The sequence below is a fragment of the Chaetodon trifascialis genome, chromosome 17 (genome assembly GCF_039877785.1).
Source record: "Chaetodon trifascialis isolate fChaTrf1 chromosome 17, fChaTrf1.hap1, whole genome shotgun sequence".
NCBI lineage: Eukaryota > Metazoa > Chordata > Actinopteri > Chaetodontiformes > Chaetodontidae > Chaetodon > Chaetodon trifascialis.
Genome location: NC_092072.1, coordinates 13,938,791 through 13,960,003, shown reverse-complemented (window position 1 = coordinate 13,960,003; position 21,213 = coordinate 13,938,791). Strand labels below are relative to the sequence as shown.

Genomic DNA, 21,213 nt, shown 5'->3' with positions numbered 1-21,213 from the left:
GAAGAGTAAGACACAGTTTATAAATGACTGCGTGGTTTCCAAGCCCAGCTGGAAATTGACTCTCCTTTCAAGTCCTCCTGTCAGCCTTTCTAAGTCTGTCTGCAGCTGTCTGACTGTGAGCATCCTTAACTTAGTTCAACCACTTCTCCAAACGAAGATTTCCATTAAAGCCCAGATGTGGGGTTAATGGTGTTGTGGAGACCTTTCAGCTCCGTGGGCTCGTTGTGTGACAGATGCTTTCAAGCTCAAGGTCTCCACAAAGCAGAGTACCAGCAGTATGTAATGTAAGGCCGAATTGGGCATTTTTGGTGGGTCAATGTTAGTGTGAATTCTGCAGGTACAGTGTTTAAAATGAATATGTTTGAGTTAAATTGTGCAGTGAAATTCTCTGTTATCCATAGAGACGATGAGTTTGTTATGAGGTCAGAAAACAGGGCAGAGATGAATAAACTGTGAGAGCAGCAGATGTAAATACTTTGCATGAAGTGTGCGGCAGATTTCGTGTTTTGTACATTCAGCCTGCAAAATAGGTCAGGTATCAGCTCATGCATTAACAGCCAGAACACCACAGCATCTTCTCAAACGATTTAAACAATATACGGAGTCTAAGCAGTCTGTGGAGCATATGCCTGCAGGACGAGCCCATTTCTGTGTGATACAACTATTACACGAATTCTAACAAGGGAACGAGAGGGTTTCTTTGCTTCAGCCGCATAATGGCCAATTCAGCTCCTTCAATCAGGACACAGGTTTCTGGGGCTGGTTTCAATTCTGTTTTTGTTTTGAAAGCCAAACTGCACAGACCTGCCTTGTCTCTTCAATGGCTCCATTGTGAAGGTCAGTGAGACAAACAGCTCTCATGCTGTATTTGTGGCATCAAGCAAGATGTCCCACACACAAGCTGTAAGCCTCGGCTGCTCTTCTGTCTCATTATGACAGTTTATATAATTAGATCATTGTGTGTTAAAATACCAGCAGTAATTACCGTAGTACTGGGGTGCTACAGAATAAACTGACTACTGCCCTGCTGGAGGATCGTAGCTCTGGTTGCTGGTTTTAGGAACTCAATTCAACCAATGAGTCAATAATCATCATTTTCAGCTGATTAAGCATTCAGTGAGTAAGTGTTGTCAAACATTCACTGGTTGCTGCTTCTCAAATGTGAAGATTTGCTGATTTTTTTTGAGTTATTAACACTTTAGTATATTTGGGGTTTAGACTGATGGACAAATGAAGCTATCTGAAGATGATCAAATGAAAGTGATACAGTAGATCAACCTCGGGCTCTGATCAACATTGTTCAATATAAAGAGCAGATTAATCCTAAAGCACTGCATCAACCAACAGCAACTTGCTAGCTACTAACCTCAACCTTAACAATACCGGCCATAATTGAGAAACCCATCCATACACTCCCCCAAAACTTTTGACACAGGAACAAATAAAACAGAAACACAAGATTTGGTAAAAATGCAGGAGTCACATTAAGACCCTCACCATTAATGGCAGTGTAAATACCAACAATCCCATAGTGCTCCAAGCTCTCAGAGACTCCTGCCAGCTAATAGGGTCACTAGCTGCACAGCTGACTGAGCTAACTAGTGAACAGCAGCTAGTAGCTACAGCCAAATATGCTACAGTGAGCAGCAGTTAATCTGGTGATATGTTGCGACCTTCCACAGGTGGGTTATCTTTCACATTTAAGTAGAGTAATCACCAAAACAGCTGCAGGTTTAGAACATACCACCAATAACAAGATGCTGGTTATAACTCATTTCTGTCTGAAAACCATGAAATGTTTTACTGTCAGATTGGTTTGAGAAGAAATGAGCAATAATGCATCTTTTTAAACATTTGGCTCTGAAGAGTGTCACAGTGAGGTGGCATTTGTCTTGTTGCTGAATGCTCAGCAGGCAGCCACGAGGAGCTGCTTTCTTTTTGTTCAGCTTTATTGATAATGTAGGCAAAGCGAGGGAGAGACTGTGAAATCTGGAACACTGAGTTCTCGCAGGCATTTAGGCTTCTGGAGGGTGAAAAGTTTGAGTTTGTTTTTGTCATTCTGAAGTTTACCAAACTCCTGAAAGGCTAACCTTCTTACAGTGGACTTAAGAAGTCGAGTTTTTGAACACATTTGCAGCTGTCCCATATTCAAAACATTTCTTTATTTTCTGATTTAGACGTTTGAAGTTGGGAGTTGTTTAGTAGCTGAATGTAACATCGTGAATGCTGATCATATCAGGGGTTAAATCGAGGGTTACTTACTTACTTACATGATGAAATCCTTAACATACACCTCGGTACAGATTACATCTTTCTACCCTTTTATAATACAACAATCGGCCACATACACAATCTGGCTGCGTTTCAAGAAATGTGACTTTGGTGTTTACGTTTCCTAACTGGCATCTGTTAATGGGATTGAAATTTGAGTAATCCCCATATGCTGCAGCAATTATGCTTGCATCAGTTAAGATCACCGTCACTTGAATTAATATTGTCACAGGATGGTGTTTACACGGGCGCCGGAACTGCGTATTGATTGATTTAAATCTGAGCGTCTGGTGGAATCATTTTGTGGTCAAAGTGAGACAGAGAAGAGTTTGGAGTAATGTTTTTGATGTGCAACTCTGATGACTAAGAACACAAAAAATGGCTCGTTCCACTTTTACATGCTTGATTGCCACATTAGGGCCAAATCATATCTGCAAAAACAACATCAAAGATTTGGATTATGAGAGTGAATCATCTCTTACACCCGTGTGCTTGTGTGTCGTCCAGGTGCAGGCAGCTCTAAAGAGACAGTGGATGCAGTATAAAACCCAGTGGGGTCAGAGACGAAAGGACCACTGCTCAATGCGTTCCACGTCCTACACAGCCACCTCCATCACCGAGGTGCCCGCCTTCATGTACCACCATGACTGTAACAGCGAACATTTAAACGGGCGCCACACGGAGGACTCTGAACTGGTGGCGCTAAAGTCAGGAGAGACGTATGCGTAAGCCACGCTGAGGATGAAGACTGTGGCGTTGGAAACAACCGAAGACGAGCAACAGAGAATCAGAGGCGCATAGTAAGGAAGGAAAATGAAAGCCCGTCATGTCTCAGTGGTCAAATCTGAGAGACTGGTTTGTTCAGCTCAGGACGATAATGATGCAGGTCTGGGAATAAAGAGCCCAGTGGGACGGAATAGCTACAAAAGGCTGATTTTACTTTGCAATGCTGTTGCGGCTGCTTTTTGAGAACTTTGATGTCAAGAACTTGTGGCATGAGACAAGAGCTGCTTTTTGACACGTGTCACTTCCTAAAGCTGCTAACCTGTGTGAGCGTGCTCACGGTGACAGGCCTGTACCGGTGCGGTGACTGTGATGACTCTCTGTTGGAGATGATGCTGCTGAATGGGACCATGATGGTGGTACTGCTTCTGAATGACGTGAGATAGAGGTGAATTATTGTTTTGATGGGGTCAGAGTGGGGATTTTTTCAGGTGAAGTAGAAGAACCAATCCTTCCTTACCTCACCGATACCAAAGGGTACTGTATGTTGGTCACAGCTATGAAGGGGCGTACCGTGTCCAGACACACACACACACACACACACACACACACACACACACACACACACACACACACACAAACAAACTTCACAAACCTGATCGTATGTGCCATGATAGAGGTCAAATTTCAATAGACCGTCTGTGCTTGAAGCTCTGGAAATGTGTACATAACGTATGTTCACTATGTTTCATTTTAAAAAAAACAGAGTTCAAATGTTTTATTTTAATTTTCTATTAATATTTTATTCTTGCCAATTCCTACGTACGTGTTCAGTGTGTGTCCTGTGATGCTGCACTCCTGACTGCTTTGTTGATTTGCAGTTGCTGTAGTTGTGCCAATGCCAAACATCACAGGGCTGAGAAGCAAAAAGAAGAAGCTAAATGCACAAAAAAACACACGAATAAAAATACTTTATTTTGAGTTGAGCAGCCTGAGAGCTGCTTCACTGCGTGTGAGTCAAACATGCTCTCAGCTGTGCCAATGATTCTGACAAACAAGCCGTTTCTCCGAAGCGTGGAAGCTGCGCTGTATGATTTGATTCACAGTCATCCTTTGTCATGATGCCTTTAACCTATGATATTCAGTCCTCTGTGCATATTTATTCATGAATTTTGTAGCATTTTGTATGAATGAGCATCCAGGGCAAAGAACGGGCTCGCTGAAGATGAAACGGTCCGTACTGTCTGCACACAGTCAACAAAGTCATATCTCACAGTCTTGCAGACAAAAAAGATGAATCAGCTACTATTTGTCCCAAATACATTCACATCGCTCTATTGTCATTTTATTGTTGCTTTGTCATCGCTGTGCCATGGGCTGTAGAGGGATTATGAGTCGTGATGGCCACAGCGTATTTAAGTATGAATACAAACAAATGAACACACTGAATTTTCTTTGTCGGTAGCCAGTATTTTAAAACTCACCAGTTTCATTGGATAAATTGTGTCTCGCATATATTTAAGTTACTTAGAAGCCCTATAAGCTTCTTCTAAAGTGCATATCTGGTAACAGATGTTTAAATTCAGGCAGAGAAAACCATTTATTATCCTCGAGCCAATAGCCAATAAAGCCTCAAGCTGGCTCAGACTGCTGTGATTTGTTTGCTGACCCCTTTAGAGAAAATTAGCACTCTCTGTTTATGTGAGAGGGAAAAAGTTCAGAGAATTAAGTCTTTGTAAAAGACGCTGAAAAGGAGCACCTTCAAAAATAAAGCTGGGTATAGAGATTAGATATTTTTGTTATTGTTAAGAAATTCCATGAAAAGACAAAACCAGTAATGGGTTAGTCCGTCTCGCAGCACTTTCTGTGGCACTCAGCATCAAGCCCACTGGCTCCCAATGAAGACCTAAATCTTTAAAAACAGCTGAAGAAATATATATTTTCATTTTTTTATACATTCTTTCTAAAACAGCTGTGCACTGCTCAAACAGGAATAAATAGAGTGTTTGTTGGGGGCTATTTTTAGCCGTGCATCAGCTCACATTTGATGCTCTAGTGAGTATTTCCAGCAGCGGTTTGGTGTCGGGCTGTCTGTGAATATTCCAAATTGTATAATCAAGTTGTAAAACAAAGCAGACATTCAGTTTTGAAAATTAATGTTCAGCTGTTTTTTAGAGCAAAAAGCGAGACAGAGAAAGAGAGAGAGAGAGAGTTCTATGGTCTGAATGAAGTTTTATGTTGCAGGACATTATTTTGTTTATTTTGCAATGTGTAGGTATATAGATCATGTAAAAGATGTTTATGTTGAAATAAATATACCTATACAAGTAGTTATGTCTGTCCTTGTATTGGTTTTGCCTCTTACAAATGCAATACGCAAAAATAAATACTCAAATGGTTTGAACTTTTGACTAATCAATACAATGAACATAGCGCCCATGTTTGTCATAATGAAGAAACACGTCAACCAGTGTAATAGGCTTTTATAAGTGTATCAGGCCTTGGATACACAGACATAGTACTTCACTTTTTGGTATTTTTATGGGATTTAGTGACAAAAATAAGAGCACTGAAATCACCAGACACTTCATTTGGTTTTCTGAGATGATATCTGTAGTTCTACTCACAGACTCACTACTATTTCACGGGTGCTACTGTGTTACTATCTGTTAAATGTCTGGTCAACATGTATGTGATGATTTTTAGGTTCTCTTGTCTCAACTGGAATAACTTTCTCCAAGATGTGTGTGAGATGAGGTGTTAAAGGGTTATAATGAAGTGCAGTGTGAAATGTATATTTCCATGGGCCTATAGAGTGAAGACTTGCACATTCAGTCACACAGAATGACTCTAAAGTCGAACTTTATAGTATGTTGGAGAACACAAGTTCACATCGTAATAGTGGCTTATTAATTACCTTGAATGTGATTACAGATCCATTGTGAACAAGTGCTTTCCGCGATAGCAATATAAGTAGATGAATGGGGCTATACAAATATAAAATTTAATGGAGTTTTATCACTACTGAGAGCTAATAACATTAAATTAGTCTAATTAGGAAATCAAGTCATATAAATCAAGCTATCAGAGGCCGGGATACATCTCTTTACCAGTTGTAAAGTCGCAGTTTAGCCAACATTAGTCACATAAGAGTAATTACCTTAATTCCCTCTTCAATAAAACAGACATTTGGACCTCTTGCAATCCAGCATTCAATGACTTTTTGCTGTTGGCCACAAATAAGTAAGGAACAGAGTGTGACAATCAACAGAAATCTCATCTTATGATGCCGTAGTAGTTTTCATGCTACGCGTGCCCTCGTGTGTCATTTTAAAGGATTTATTTTGGTATGTAATTCACTTTCCTCTTCATCTTCATAACAGTGATTTGTCTTGGATGTGATTCAAACGTTATTATGTTGTTAACATTTTGGTTTGGGGAAGACAGATTCTGTATATTTTGAATGTTTATGATTCTGTAAATAGGAGGTGACACTGTGTATATAATAGATTTTTGCACTGTGAAATACTCTGACAGCTATTTTTCTTACGTTCCTGTCATTCACTTTGGCTTGTGTCTTTCTCCCCCTCAGCTCGGACTGGCATCATCTCAAAGCTGATTAAAAAATAAAAAAAGCATTTTGTAAAAGCCAAAATTGATTTGTGTGTTTTTTAAAGCCTATTTACCCCGAGAAAGATGATGAAATGAAAGATTCTTTGGCGTTGCTCTTTATTTCCTGAGCAGTCATCAGAGAAACAAGCTCCAACACGTTGTTTGCAAAGGAGAAAAAAGATGAAAGAATACAGATGAAAATGGACAATTTGTTGGACTTGCTTGATGATAACAAATATTTTTTAGCCTGTGGTTTATAAATGAGGTTATGAACTCCAAAAAGAAAGAAAAATGTGTTCTTTTTCCAGCACAAACTTTGTCTCCAAGCATTTCTGCAACACTCTCTGATGATCCAGCAGCATTTTCCTCACCGACACCCCTCTTGTCAATTTTTCAGAGTTGGGAGATTTTGTATAATGTGCGCAGGGAAAAACAAAGGAAGTCTTACTCTGTTTGCTGTCTCTGTGATCCCGTGGGCTTGGCGCTGATATACAGCCCCTTTGTAATTCGAAAGGTTCAGCTCAAGTCATACATATGTGCAACAGGAGAGGCACAATTCAACTCCAAGATGGATGGCTGTTGACACTCTACAACAAATTAAGGTTGTTATCGCACTAACAAGGCTGAGGGCTCCACTTTATGAGAATATTTTTCAGCCGTTCAATAGACAGCTATTGTATAATATGCAATTTCAAGCTCTGCTGAATCCTAATGGTACAGCCAAGAGAAGACGTACTGTCCTCTCATATGATGATGAAGGTAGACGTGTATGGAGCCATCTTGTTATTCTCCTGATGAATATTGTCCCCTGCCAACAGCATAACACCAAGCTCATCAAAAGACATCTTTAAATGAAAATAGTCAATAATGAAGATGCACTGCGGGTGAAATCTTCATCGTTGTCGTAAAGCCTCCTGTTAGGGGCTTTTCTTCAGTAGATTCAACAGAACAATAAAGCAGAAAGTGAGAGGGGGAAGCCATAAATTGCTTTGAACATCTCCATCTTGGGAGCGTGTTGGCCTGGGAAACTTCGGGAAAAGGTCAGGGGCTGGCTATTTCAGGCATTTGAGAATGTTCCCTGACTGGATGAATCCAAAATGTGCCACGTGTGCTCAGACATCGGCTGTGAAAGTCATGTCGGGTGATTTTTAACCCAGCAGTGTTAAAACAAGAGATGACAAGTGTTTCAGGTCTTCATCTATGCGTTAAAAATGTTTCAAGGTCACTTGAAAGCGTCATCTCCAGCTTGTGACCGTGACTGCTCAGATCCCTGTTATCACGGACGGTCACATTTCCTTTCCTTCCCACTGCTACGTCGGGCGCATTCGTGTCCATTCATTTCAACTCAAGTGCACTGAACCACTCATTCACCCAAGGCTTGACTATTTCCAGCTGTCATGAGCAGAAATTCATTACAACCGAGCCTCACTGCAGTACGCACAAGGACAACGGAGAAAGGATGTGGTTTAACCTGTGTTTTGTTTTTGTTTTGCCAGTCTGGCAACACACAAAGAGTCCGCTGCCCCATTTCATTCGTTAGGATGGGATAGCACCTCATCATTTTATACTTGGCTACAGAGCACTGCAGCTCTCACCCCTGTCGCACACACCAGCCCAGCTCAGTCACGCTCCATGAGCGAGCATGCCTGCGGCGCTGAGAGACCAAAGATTGTCACTGTGCGGCCACAGATTCTCCTGTTTAATGAGCAGGACATATTTACAGAGGAATGCACAATAAATGGCTGAGCAGAGGTGCACAAATTACTTAAGTCATTCTCAATTAAACATGTGTGCACAGCTCGTGAAAAAAATATTGACATTTTAAGATGTGTTTAAGGAATATATTGAACCCGAGCGGCTCATTAAAATGTCCATATCCTAACATTTGTCATTGTTTATTTTGCACTGTGATAGACAACACAGCGATATCCTGTAGCAGACCTATTTCTAGACACCAAATGCTGTTAGCTTGTTGCTAACAGTCTTGGTGCTCCTTATCAGAGTAAACCCAATATCCTGTAACTTCAGTTTCCACTGTAAATGTACTGTGCTTATAACTCTGTAGCTTGCCAATGTAGACTGGCCAATAAAACAAGACTATGAGTCCACAGTCACGCTAGCATGTTTTGAGCTAATTCTAATGTCAGCATGCTAACATGGGCACAATTGCAAGGCTAAGATGCTGACATTTAGCAGGCATAATGTAGTTTGACATGTTAGCATGCTAGCAATTTGATGTCAATTGTCCAATAGTTGTCGAGGCCTCAGTCAAAATCACATGCATCCTCTGGGGACCATGCATGTCTACCAAATGTATTGGAAATTCACCCAGTAGTTGTTCAGATATCAATTTGGATGAAAATGAGAAAGAAAAACAGAAATAATCAGTCAAAATATCAGCTGTTTCATGTGAAATGTGTTGGCCGTTAATGTGAAGATGACCCAGAAGATTTAATCTTGAAATGTTTCTGAGGTTTCTTCCTTGATTTGGTCAAGCCTGTTTCCGTTCGCACTGTTTGTTTAGTGTCTCACAAAGGGAGAAAAGTGCCAGAAGACCTGGATCAAAATGTGTGTGTGTGGTCATGTGCAATTCAGTTTCATGCTGTGCGTGAATGTGCAGATGTTTCTGTATGGCAGCTATAGTATTTTGAGCATGTGAGAGAAAGGAACCCCTATTGTGTTCAGGGCCGCCTCACAGAAAAGAAATCAAACCATCAAAATCTCTTCTCACTTGGGGACTAATCTGCAGCATCATCTCTGTGCCCTGCTCGCCAGAGATAGGACTTTCTCATCGTGATGGGATTTAACTATAGCGGCTGCATTCAGGCATTCGAAATGGCAACACTTTTGCAGTGGCACAGACCACTGGATGGCAGGCAGGAAGACTATAAAGGAGACATTTGCATCTAATTTTGCAGGAAGGAAAAATCAGTCTTTGCACTCTTTCGGTGGAGATTGGCACAACATCCTCAGAAGTATTAGCTGACTAATTTGAGAGCATCATGTGACCTGTGCTCTGTTTCCGACATGCTGCGCTCACAGCACTATTCCAGTTTAGAGGCCCAGTCAATCTCTTCACAAAGCCCAGAACAATCAAGGTTTTTATTGGATTTTAAAATTGCACTTGATGGTGTTTGCCTCTTCAGGAAATTAGCATAGCAGAGTAGAGATTACCTAATAACTCCATAACTCCTCCTTCAGGATTACAATACAACACTCATAATCTTAAATGAGCTTTGAGTTGTGAAACCCTTTGATGTATTATTGGAAGACAATGCTCGCCGTGCGATAATGATCTCGGCCCTCTCGATTTAAACCCCTTTGATATTAACGTAAGTGCCAAAGCAATGCCCTAAAGCAGATCACTGATCCAGTTGTGTGACTATACTCCCTGCCACATTCATCGTAGTATCTTATTTTGAAATGCAGCAGGAGGATAAGAAACCTGAGGCTTTGTGGAAGCCATAATTTGTAATAACTGAGACAGAAGGAGCAAGAGGGAGCATTTTCAAAAAGTATGTTTTTCTAACCTTTCAGCGATGAGAGCAGGAGTGAAGGAAAATTTGTATACGTGTGGCGACGGCCGCCGCGTGTCACTCAGGATGCAGCGAGCTTCTGACCTCACTGAACAGTCAAGCTGTCTCAAAAGAAACCCTGAAAGAAACCAATGGAAACCCGCAGCGTGGAGATGATATCGACTCCCTCGTACATCAGAGGACACAAAAAGACGTCTTGTTTGTTCGAAAGGCAGAGTTGAGCCTCTCGGTCTGCCCAAGGCTTATAATACATCTTAGAAGATAACCGTCTCTGTCATGTCTTACTAATAGCACTTGTTCCCTCATTATACACTAATAGGATTTGTGAGGCAAATTATTAATTATGAGGGCCCTTGGTAGAGTACATGCTGTGGTGGTGGAGGAGCTCTCCATGACACAACTATTGATTTCTGGCCTTCATTTGCTCAAACGCACATCTTGTTCAAAAGCCTTCCTGAGTCTTTTGTTTCTGTGCACTGTACGTTCATGTCTGCCAGACTTTTTAGTTCTCCAAACGACAACAGTGCAATTATTCACAGTGTCAAAATTACTTAAATAATTCAATTTTCTAGATCCTAGGGAGGCAAAACACAACAGTGCACTTTCACTTGTTTGTCTGCTTGTATATTTGCAGATTGTTAAATAAATTGACAGATGTATTCCTCGCTGACATTACTCTAACTCACATTCATCCACATATTTGTCTTTAGCCTCAAATGGTCTTAAAGTGCAGGAGCTGTTACTCAGGGATGTGGAATGCTTGGTCAGAGTAAACATTTGGTGTAGATTTACACAAACTAGGAAGACAGCTTTTTAAGTTGTTTTTTTTTTTTCAAACCAGGAGCGTTTCAAGGATTGAGAACAATTTCATGTAAAATCAAAGTGAAGGGCATTGTTAAATTTAATCACACCTCCTGCTGAGCGTATCCAACAAGGTCATCTCCCTCTTAGACCTGGTTGTCAACCAAACTGCAGCACAACATGGCTGATTGAAGCACATTTACTCGGACTGAATAACTGTGCTGGAAAAAGTTCACCAAGCTGTTTTTTCTCCCAAAACCTCTGATCCCATGCGGCTAAAAGCAAGCAAGCAAGCATCCATTACCTCTGAGCCACAATTTCAACATCTACCATGAAGAAATACGGACATGCACCAGTGTTGTAATTCTTTGACACGCAGAGCTTACAGTGACATAGCCGAAAAACCAAAGTGCTTAAAGTTAAAGGACCGCGGAGCCTCGTTAAATGCCGGGTTAGCGGCCAAAGTTTCCCTTCCACCCGAACGCTCCGATTTTCCATGGTACTCAAAGCATTTGATGAGGGGTCCCAGCACAGCGGGAGAAGCACTAACTTATTTCTGTTTTATTATCCCTGCAGTGTAAATTCAAGTATGGTTTGAAGAGATATAGCCTTGAGAGGCGTCTGGAAATAAGAGAACGGCAATTGATATTCTTAGAGATGTTGTATACTAAAGTTCACATCTGTACATGTAACAGAGAGCAAAGGGGAAAGTGTATCTACACTGCACTCGCAGTAACAAATGAAAGAAAAAGATGAAATAAAGAAAATGTAATAAATATGGATAAAGACAAGCAAGAAATCCATACGTGTTTTTACAACCCCCTACTTGTTTGGTATGTTTCAGACAAACTCTGCTGCGTTCATACCTTTCAGTTCGCCGCTGATGTGGTTCATTTGTGGTGTGAAAGCAAAGGGGACCAACAACGGGACAATGTGATTGTGATTCCAGTATAAATTCAAAAGTTCAGGCAAAGTTTATATGAATCTTCAGCAGCCAAATTCACGCAAGTGCCAGAAGAATTGAAACACTTCATGGAAACACAAAGAGGGAATTTTGTACTGAAACAACTGTTACTTAACTAACTGACTGCTGAAGCCTCATTTTAGATTTTTTAGAAAACATTTTTATATTAAATGTTCCTTACACACTCCTATTGGAAAAGTTCAGTATTTTGGGAAATGTGCTTATTCACAGACGAGTTTGCCAAGAAGATTAATTAGTTGTGCACTAAATATGAAATGAAGTATGAACCAAACATGAATGATTTGCTTATCTTAGCATAAAGACCATTTTGTCTAATTCAGTCCAAAGGTAACAAAATCCACTAACTAGCACCTTTAAAACTCACTAACAGTGAGCTTAATAGGTGCTGGTTATGCTAAGCTAAACATCTGCTGGCTCTAGCTTTATGTTTAGTGGACTGACAAATTCAGAATAAGCATATATTTATTTTCAATTGAGAATAAACCCAGATAAGTAAATAAAGTAAAGTAAATAATAAAAAAGTAAATGTAAATAAATAGAAAGTTATTCCATTCTGTTTTATGTTCTGTTAACACAGCATCCCTTTTTTTTTTTTTTTTCCAATCAGGGTTGTAGCAAGGAAGTAAACAAGCCTTTAACTAATTATTTAACTGTCCGTTATCTACATTATATGTATTATTACAGTGACCAATAGGCTAACTCAATGTATATTTGGCTTGAGAGTATTATATCACAACCCCACGTTAGCTTGAACACTCTCCTCTGCATTCAAAGCGTGCATAAAAACATGGACCACCCCAGACGCCAGCTGTGTGTGATGTGTTCTATTAATACATCTATCTCATAAATACTTGTGTATTTATAGCATTCATGTGAGCATGTTTTAACCTCAAACAGATCCTGTAATTGCTTCACCATAAACAGCCCGCACACTCTGATACTTGAAGGCACTTCTTGCTTTAATTCACACACTTAAAAGCAAATGTGAGTTTCCCCCTCGGGGTCATACACTGTAGCGGGTTACGAGGGGACAGCCAGCCACTTTCCACCGACAGACAAGACATCGTTTAGTGTCATTCAAACCTGCCTGTGGCAACCTAGCCAGTACACACCACATATCACCTATCAAGCTTAAATCAAGCCCAGCTGGCACCAAACTGTCTCACTCTGAAGGTCTTAAAATGTCTGCCAAAGTGGAAGATGAGCGAGCGCCGTCCACGCAAGCAACAACACACGGCCGTGAAAACTGAAACGGAGGCAAGATAGACCAAAGCATCCTGAAACATTAGTACGGACACTGGAAACAGGATTATACTGAGAGGAAGAGAAGAGGATTTTCCTCGAATTTATGAAATCCTTCTCTTGCGTTTTGCTTAAATATTGGTTGTGTGCATGCAAGCAATTTACTCACAGTGCCCCTGACAGTATAATAAATTATAATGCTGATGATGAATGACTAGAGGAAGATGGAGAGAGAAAGAGAGAGAGAGAGGGAGGCTGAGAAGCAGAACCAAAGGATCTTTTTGAGCAAAACGTAAACAAGGTTGCTTTCCTCTGCCCCTTGTGCTTCACAGGTACTGAAGGCTGCCACCACTACAAATATTTTAATAACTGAGGAAAATTCAATCACATGCACAAGACAGCTGCGTAATGCATAAAACTTCACGTTAATCCTGTGGTTAATTTGAGTGTGTAAACAACACCGGCTGAAGCCAAAATGGGAGTGGATGGGATGATTTATCCGAAGCAGGTCTGAGAGCCCTCTGTCTGCAGTTTCTATCATCCTTGGGGTACCCATGGGGAAATCCACAAAAATCTTCAGTTCAGCCCACATGGCGTGCATATACGCCTCATTCTCGAGCACACACATAAACCTAAGGCAATCAGGAGGGCTGACGTCATCTTGTTCGAAGAGACTGAGGACTGGCTAAGTGTGAGCAAAGGAGTGCAGCAGGTTGCAGACCTTCATCTACTCCAAATCTGTCTGGGATCAATCTACTCTAATCTAAAAGCAATGTCAACAGATTACAGTCAGAAAGTAAGATGGTGTTTGTATCTTCAACAGTGCTGCAGCGTGGGGTCTGCTATATTATCTTTTCTTATTCCAGTCTGTTATGAAAGAATGATCCTGGTTTACTTCAGCTTGGATCTCACTTTCATAGCTTTTCATCCACATGGATGAGAATTTAAAGTCGTCCTCAGAATTAATGGCAACTTTGAACATCTGTACTTTCATGACAATTTAGATGACTAAAGGCAACTGTGTCAAGGAATTGACCATTTACAGCAAATATTTGTACAGCTAGATGTGGCTGAAAGGGCTCTGCTCTTTGAGGGATGGGACAACTAATCCTCGTAATAAACATACACAAACATTAAATCTTGATTAAATCAACAATACCAAAAAACACAGCACACTGGGAGGAGGTTGTGACAGTGGAGCAGCAGCAAATACGGGCATCAGTAGCAGTGTCAGGTTAATCTATTCATATACATGTGAAAGGCCACACAGCTGCAGGTGAGCCAGTGATTGTAAAGCATGAATGAATTAGCTGATGCAAGCAAGTGATTTGCTTGGACTGACTGTTTGCTCCTGTCTGTGTGGCAAAAGCTCCAATACAGTGACTAAATTGACAATAAGGTGTCGTTAGTCAGCTGTTTTGATAGATGTAGCCATTATTCTGGATAGTAAAATAACTGTACTCTGAAATCTAGCTCATTTTATCAACTTTATATACTGTTGCTTAGTTTAATCAACAGCAATGCATCATACTCTGTAAGATCATCTCATATGTATCGTATCTCAGAAAAACAGCCCTGTTTTCAGCTTTGTGACAATGCATTTTCCAGCTGATCCCAGAGGGTTTTAAGATACTTTATCTAGCTTAAGAAGTTCTTCGACACATAAACAAACACGTAATGCTTCAGCTTATCAGGAAAGATATAATTCAAAGTGGTAAAATGTATGAGATACATGGTTTTCACTGGACAGGAAGTGTATGGAAAACTGTCATCTGATAAGTTATTAGAAACTAAAGTTGTTAGCAAATGTAGCGAAGTAAAAAGTACAATATTTGCTTAGGGTTAGGGTCAAGCACCTTTGTCAGACTTTCCCTGTCTCCAGATCTCTGCCTGATGACTTGCCATTGAAATGATGACCAAAACTGTGAAAATAAGGTCCAACTGAACTGGAATTATCCTTTAATGTCCACTCCTGAGCTCGTATCGAGGGGCGAGCCACACTGCAGGGGAATCGAGGTTGGATACATTAGCATTCATTGTGGTGTGTGCACCATACAGCATATATTATATAGGATATATACTTCTGTTATACATGAGTATATGTATGTCTATCTCTCCCTCTCAGAATCTCTTAAACACTAACACACCGTCAGTCTGGAAGTGAAGCAAAGGCGGTGTGTAATTGCCATGAAAAGAAAAGCCGTCACGGTTTAAGGTTAGCTCAGGTCCTGTTAAACCTTCATTTGCCATCGCCTTCACTCTGACTTCTTTAAACACCCTGATCTATAGTCCACAGCTTTCCTCTGAGTAATGAGAAACAGGGAAGGCCAAGAGGAGCATGCTGGGCCTGATGATAACCAAATGATTGAAATGGAAGGTACAGTAAACAGATTGCATTACTAAAAGAAACGTGGAGGAGCCTGTGACAAATTTGTGTGTGAAATATTGGTGTATATGATGCTGGTGGTCGTGAAAGCCGTTTTCCACAGAAGACAGAGAATGTTAACAGGCTGACTTTTCCCTTGCATGATGCATTGCTTTCATTATTTTGCCATCCAGTAAAAATGAAAATACTGTAATCATTTCTGGGTCACTGTTTGGACGCTCTCTTCAAGCTATTTTTACAACAGCACCTTTCCCACATTGTGATTACGTTTGATTTTTCGTTTAATGCAGTGGAACTTGTAGACATCCCTTGCATCGTGTCGTCACTTTAAGAAAAGATTTTGTTGAATACAAAGCAAAAGAGTCTGATCCACTGCAACGTCAGTGACATTGTGTTGTACTTCATTCTGTCAGTTATCCAAAGGGCAGGATGTTATTACAGTATGCAGATCAAAACGCTTGTTGCATCTTTGCCTCCTCAGCTCAGGATCAATAGGTGCAATGTTAATCTCATTTGAATGTGCAGTAATGGTGAGTCTGTCTGTGTCAACCTTCAAACACGTCTCTTGATCACGCTCAGCAGATCGTCTCAGTGATGGCAAATACAGTCAATCCTGCAGATAATGCTAATATTACTAAATATTGACACATATAGGATATTAAATTCTCCTCGCAATGCAAACATGAATGGTAATCTGAGGACAATGGTCACTGATTAAATGAAGGGGAAGTGTAAAAATAAGCCTAGCCCTTTATAATACTCTAAGTCAACAATGAAGCTGAGTTCACACACATCTCTCATCAGAAATATTTGCACTTGATTTACTTTACCGCAAACACAGTTAGATGTGCGAGATACTGGAGCTGATGAACTCCAGAGACTCTCTCATTTGTTATCTGCCTCAATACTCAAAAGTCATCCCTCTGTTTGCAGTGCTGTGAAAGGGAGGACATGAGAGGGCGAGACCCATGAAATTAGGTGGAATAATCCTTTGTGGCCCGTTTGTTTGTTTACCAGCATAAATATTCAGCTTATTAGTGTGATTCACACTCATCTACTGTATGTGTGTGGACCTCATTCATGGCTAGGCAGAGTAGGTATGAGTCATTTGTTATCAGGAGTGTGACATTATGCCTATGCAAGAATATTAAAATCCAATGAATTTTCTGTGTTTTGCAAATTGGCCTTGAGGCACTGATGGTTTCAGTTTCTAGTCGGGAAAGGCCATTAATAAATACATGAAGAAGGAGGAGTAACAAGGACACACACTGTCACTGATGCAAAGCAGCTCAAGCCATTTGAGTGCAGAGGCACAGAGTCATCAGCTTCAAACCTGCAGCTTTGGAACTGCACACACGCTGACTTATGATGTCGGCAATACAAGTAATAGTTCCTGCAATTTCACCTGCAGGCAGTGGCTCATGGTGTCAATGTCGCTCTGTCTGTGGATCAGACAAGTGAACTAATGGCATTCCTATGGCTCAGCTGAACATGAACTACTAATTAGCAAATGCTAACATACTAACATGCCAAACAAAGATGGTGAATGTTATACTTGCTTCACATCAGCATGTTAATATTGTCATTATGAGCCAGTTAGTAGGCTGACATTAGCATTTAGCTCTCATAGAACTGCTAACATGGTTACAGACTCTTGGTCTTGTTTTTCTTTTGCAATGGTTTGTGTGAAGTTTATTTAATATTTTGCATTTTTAAAACACCATTTTTGGGGACGTTTTCTGCCTTCATTGTATAGAGACAGAGACAGACAGGGGTATTACATGGAACAGAGGCTGATGATGTGTGGCCATGTAGCATGCAAAATAACCTTTGGGCGACCAAGGTGCTCCACATTTTGCATTTTAAGCTAAGTTTTAGTTTTATATAATAAATTGCGCAACTTTTCTGCTGAATGCAGAGAAGAGCACAGGGTTTACAGTTCAGTAACAGCCTCTGCCCTTCAGCACTGTTCATTTGGGAGGAAAGACAGTCCTAAACATATTTTATTTGTCCGCAGGAAGAGAAAAACACTAAGGTGGTGTGATGCAGTGGCCAAATGTAATGTAGGCTGACCAATTTATTTCCAAATACAGTCTGAAAGAAATCCTCAGCAAGGTGAAGTCATCCTTCTGAGTGCCGAAACACTGAAGCAGTGACCATTACGATATGTCATTCCTCAGTGCCCTCTGAATGAAAATGTCATGAAAACCATTGACTCAGGACGGAGATTACGAAACAAAGATATGCAAAGAAAGTTTTTCCTCTTGCCAGCTAACTGACCTGAAACGCATTTTTCATCAAAGTCGCCCTTGAGCTCTCCTGTGGAAAAATAAACCTTCACCTCTTTGAAATGAGATGTCTCAGATACACTGTCCCCTGTTGTAAACTGTGTGAAAAACGGTAATTTGCAACAAAACACAAGTCCAGAGGAGAAAAATCAATATCCATTCCTCAAAGATGGGAGTATTGACTTTGTGTTTTGTCTGAGGGTATTTCCAAGAGCAACACAAAGTGCTGCTGATAACAATGTATATTATTACATGATGTGAACTGGAATATGAAGCCTGAGTCGCCACGTGTCCATCGACGGCAGTGTACAAGGGCACGTGTTGGTGGGACAAAAGATGTTTGCTTCAGTGGAAAAAGAAAGGGATTCAACTGTGATGATGTATATTTTTTTGGACATACCCTCAGGACATCCTATTACCCTTTCCTACTCACAGCTGCTTTAATGGAAACCAATTCAACTTGAAGCTGAACTTTGAATTGACAGCTTTTTGCATGGGAGCAGCCTCTCGCTCGCTCACTCCGCTGCAAACAGAGCCCTAATGTTTCTTGAGAGGTTCCCCTGCCCCGCTCATGTTTACGACCACACACAACATTTGTTTCCGCCCAAGCACAGCTAGTCAAGCAACAAATTAGCAGCGACTGGTGGAACAAGATTCTCAGAGGGCCGTCGTGAAAGTTTATGCAGCGGAGTCTGACATCCAATTAACTGCTTCAATCTGCAATGCCAGTCAATAAGAAAGGAGAATTCTGGCATTATGTTTAGTAAATACTGGGAAATAACTCTGTTTATTGAATTACTGAGGGTTTTGAATGAATTTACTTTCAATGAAATGTAAATAATCCCTTTCATGCATTCTGAAAGATATCTAAATCTGTTTCCTAACACTCAAATGTCCATATTTGCAGTAGGCCCAGTGTCATAATTTTGTGGCTTCAGTTATGACTTCAGTCGCAAGCTGAACAATTATGTTGGCATTAACAAACTGAACCCACACGCCACAGACGTTTCTGAACTCCTTCCTCTGCTCAACATGGACACCTCCGCCATTTCTTTATGGACACAGACAATCCCATTCCCTTGGAGGTTTGTTCGGTGATCGGGTTAAATCAATAAGCCCACTTTAATGAAAAGCTCTGTGAATACACTTGGCTGTCATTGTGAGAGCGGGAATAGCTTTGTCTAAAGCGTGCACAGTTCCCTGGTTACAATTTTCGATTTTCTGCTCTTACAGAGTGAAACGCTGAGATTAAAAGGTCTTCATGTGTGTTCCCGTTTGCCTGCCGAATGTGTTTTCTACCCTTATATCTCCTGAGATGAGCCCTCCATCTTTTCCTCTCAGTCAGATGCGAGACGACCGATCTGACGGGGATTCAGCTACTCAGCTCCTTCCTCCCAGTGAGGTCTGAAGGCTTGATCTTATTCTAACTCCTGTTTATAGGAGAGTTGAGCAAATTGACCGTGAACAATTCACATAATATGAGTGCCAGATACTATCAGACTCACAGAAGTATGGACGACAGACTGATACAGTTCAAAAGGTTTAATCCAGACAAAGGTCGGTACACGGGCAGGCAATCCAATAATGCAGAGGTATCCAAAACAGCAGGCAGAAGAATGGTCAATGAACAAAGAGAGGGTCGAAACACACACTAGGAATATAGATATAAAGTACGCTGGAACTCTCACACAAAGGCAAAGAAGATCTGGCACAGGAGGAAGGGAAGACACAGACTAAATAAGCTAGGAGGGGGGTAGCACAGGTGAAGCACATTAGGGCGGGGCAGACAATCACAATGGCGGGAAAAAGAACAAAGGGAGGAAGCAAAGAGACTATCAGAATAAAACAGGAAACAAAAGAAAACAGAGACACGACAGATCCTGACAGATACAGCTAATGGCTAATGAAAGCTCGACACCTTTGAGCTGTTTATGGTAGCTACAGCTAACATAGCTCATGCTAATGTAACCAACTTTTTGAAGTTCAAATGTTACACATAATAAATTTTAATAAATCATTGCAGGTAGAAGCCCCTTTTATTATTATAATTATTGATAAGCTTGATTCAGCCAGAGCGTTCCACTTCAAGTTCTGCTAGCATCAAGTCTCACAGCAAATGTAAATAACGATAGTCTCTCACTGATCCATAGATGGATGACTCCCTGCCAAAAATGTCCTGGTAACATCGACAAAGGTCCAGATGACCCACTGCAGTACAAATATTTAGTCCAAAACATGACAATAATCAAAAGAAAGGTCCACTTTTAATGTGCTGGTCTTCAGTGTTTTACTTGTTACAACTTCCGGAAACATCTACAGACATGTGTTACTCTGTGAAGTCGGAGCCAATTGCAACCATCTTTGCAGATGACTGACAATTTGAATGGTCAATAAACCTCTGAACGCACTGATATGCCACTTGAATCAAGGATTTCAGTGTTAATAGGGACATAACCCACAATTTGAGGTGATGAGAATATTAATATAACGATGTATAGCCAAAATATACCTTAAATATGAATATAGATGGGCCAAATGTAGATTTCATGGATATCAATACAGAAATTTATATATATAAGTATAGTAAATTGCCATTTTTTGAAGGGTGCCTAAGTAGTTACTGTGGAATTTTTGTCATTTTTCATTGAACTACCAGACTTGTGTTACTTTTGTTGATGCTGATATGGCAGGACAAGTTACTGATTTAATCCTTTTGTATAAATGGAGTTTGATGACCTCTGCAAATTCTCAGCATGTCTCCCATTTTCAGTCTAATAAAACATTTAATCAGCTGAAGCTTTCGGGGGACCAGGGGTGGACGGCAGCTGAGCTCCCACAGGAACTGGCAGAAAAAAAGAATTTCTCCTTTACTTAGTAATTTCTTTAAAAAATGTCCAATCAGTTTTGGTTCTGAGAGAAGTTTTCCATAAGTTCAGGAGATTTTTAATCAGCATTTCAGAGACAAGTGATTATCAGACTGTGCCATGCCTGAGATAATATAGGGCTGGAACTTTCATTCATAGATGATGACCGTTGATAAAAAGCAGCTTTCACTGAGCACTTCATCTGGCCATCTCTTTCTCAAATAATGATTTTCTCTTCCATGAACAACCTGCAAAGCTCACCAGACTCTCCTCTTGTTACCACATTTTCCTGCACTCTTTCCTCCCTACTGTCACAACTCATCTTATCATGAAAAGAAAACATTACTAATAGGCTCTGCCAGCAATTGTTCTCAATTAGGCTAAATATTTCTGAACAGACATGAATGAAGTCTGTGTCAGTGCATATCAGCAGACAGTGAGGGAATAGAGGCCATTTAGGTCACTGATAGTGATTTCTATGGGCTTTGCTTATGAATTTGGCAGA

General features: G+C 40.6%; 1 protein-coding gene across 4 annotated transcripts in view; it reads left to right on the top strand.

Moving 5' to 3' along the window:
- Window positions 1-6,794, top strand: part of calcr (calcitonin receptor) — a 51,827-nt gene extending 45,033 nt beyond the window's left edge. For all 4 annotated transcript variants that reach the window (XM_070984324.1, XM_070984323.1, XM_070984322.1 and 1 more), the window contains one exon: window positions 2,779-6,794. In XM_070984324.1, the coding sequence (XP_070840425.1) occupies window positions 2,779-3,000 (222 nt within the window). In that variant the 3' untranslated portion in view covers window positions 3,001-6,794. The remainder of the gene's footprint in view (window positions 1-2,778) is intronic.
- The last annotated feature ends 14,419 nt before the right edge of the window (window positions 6,795-21,213 follow it).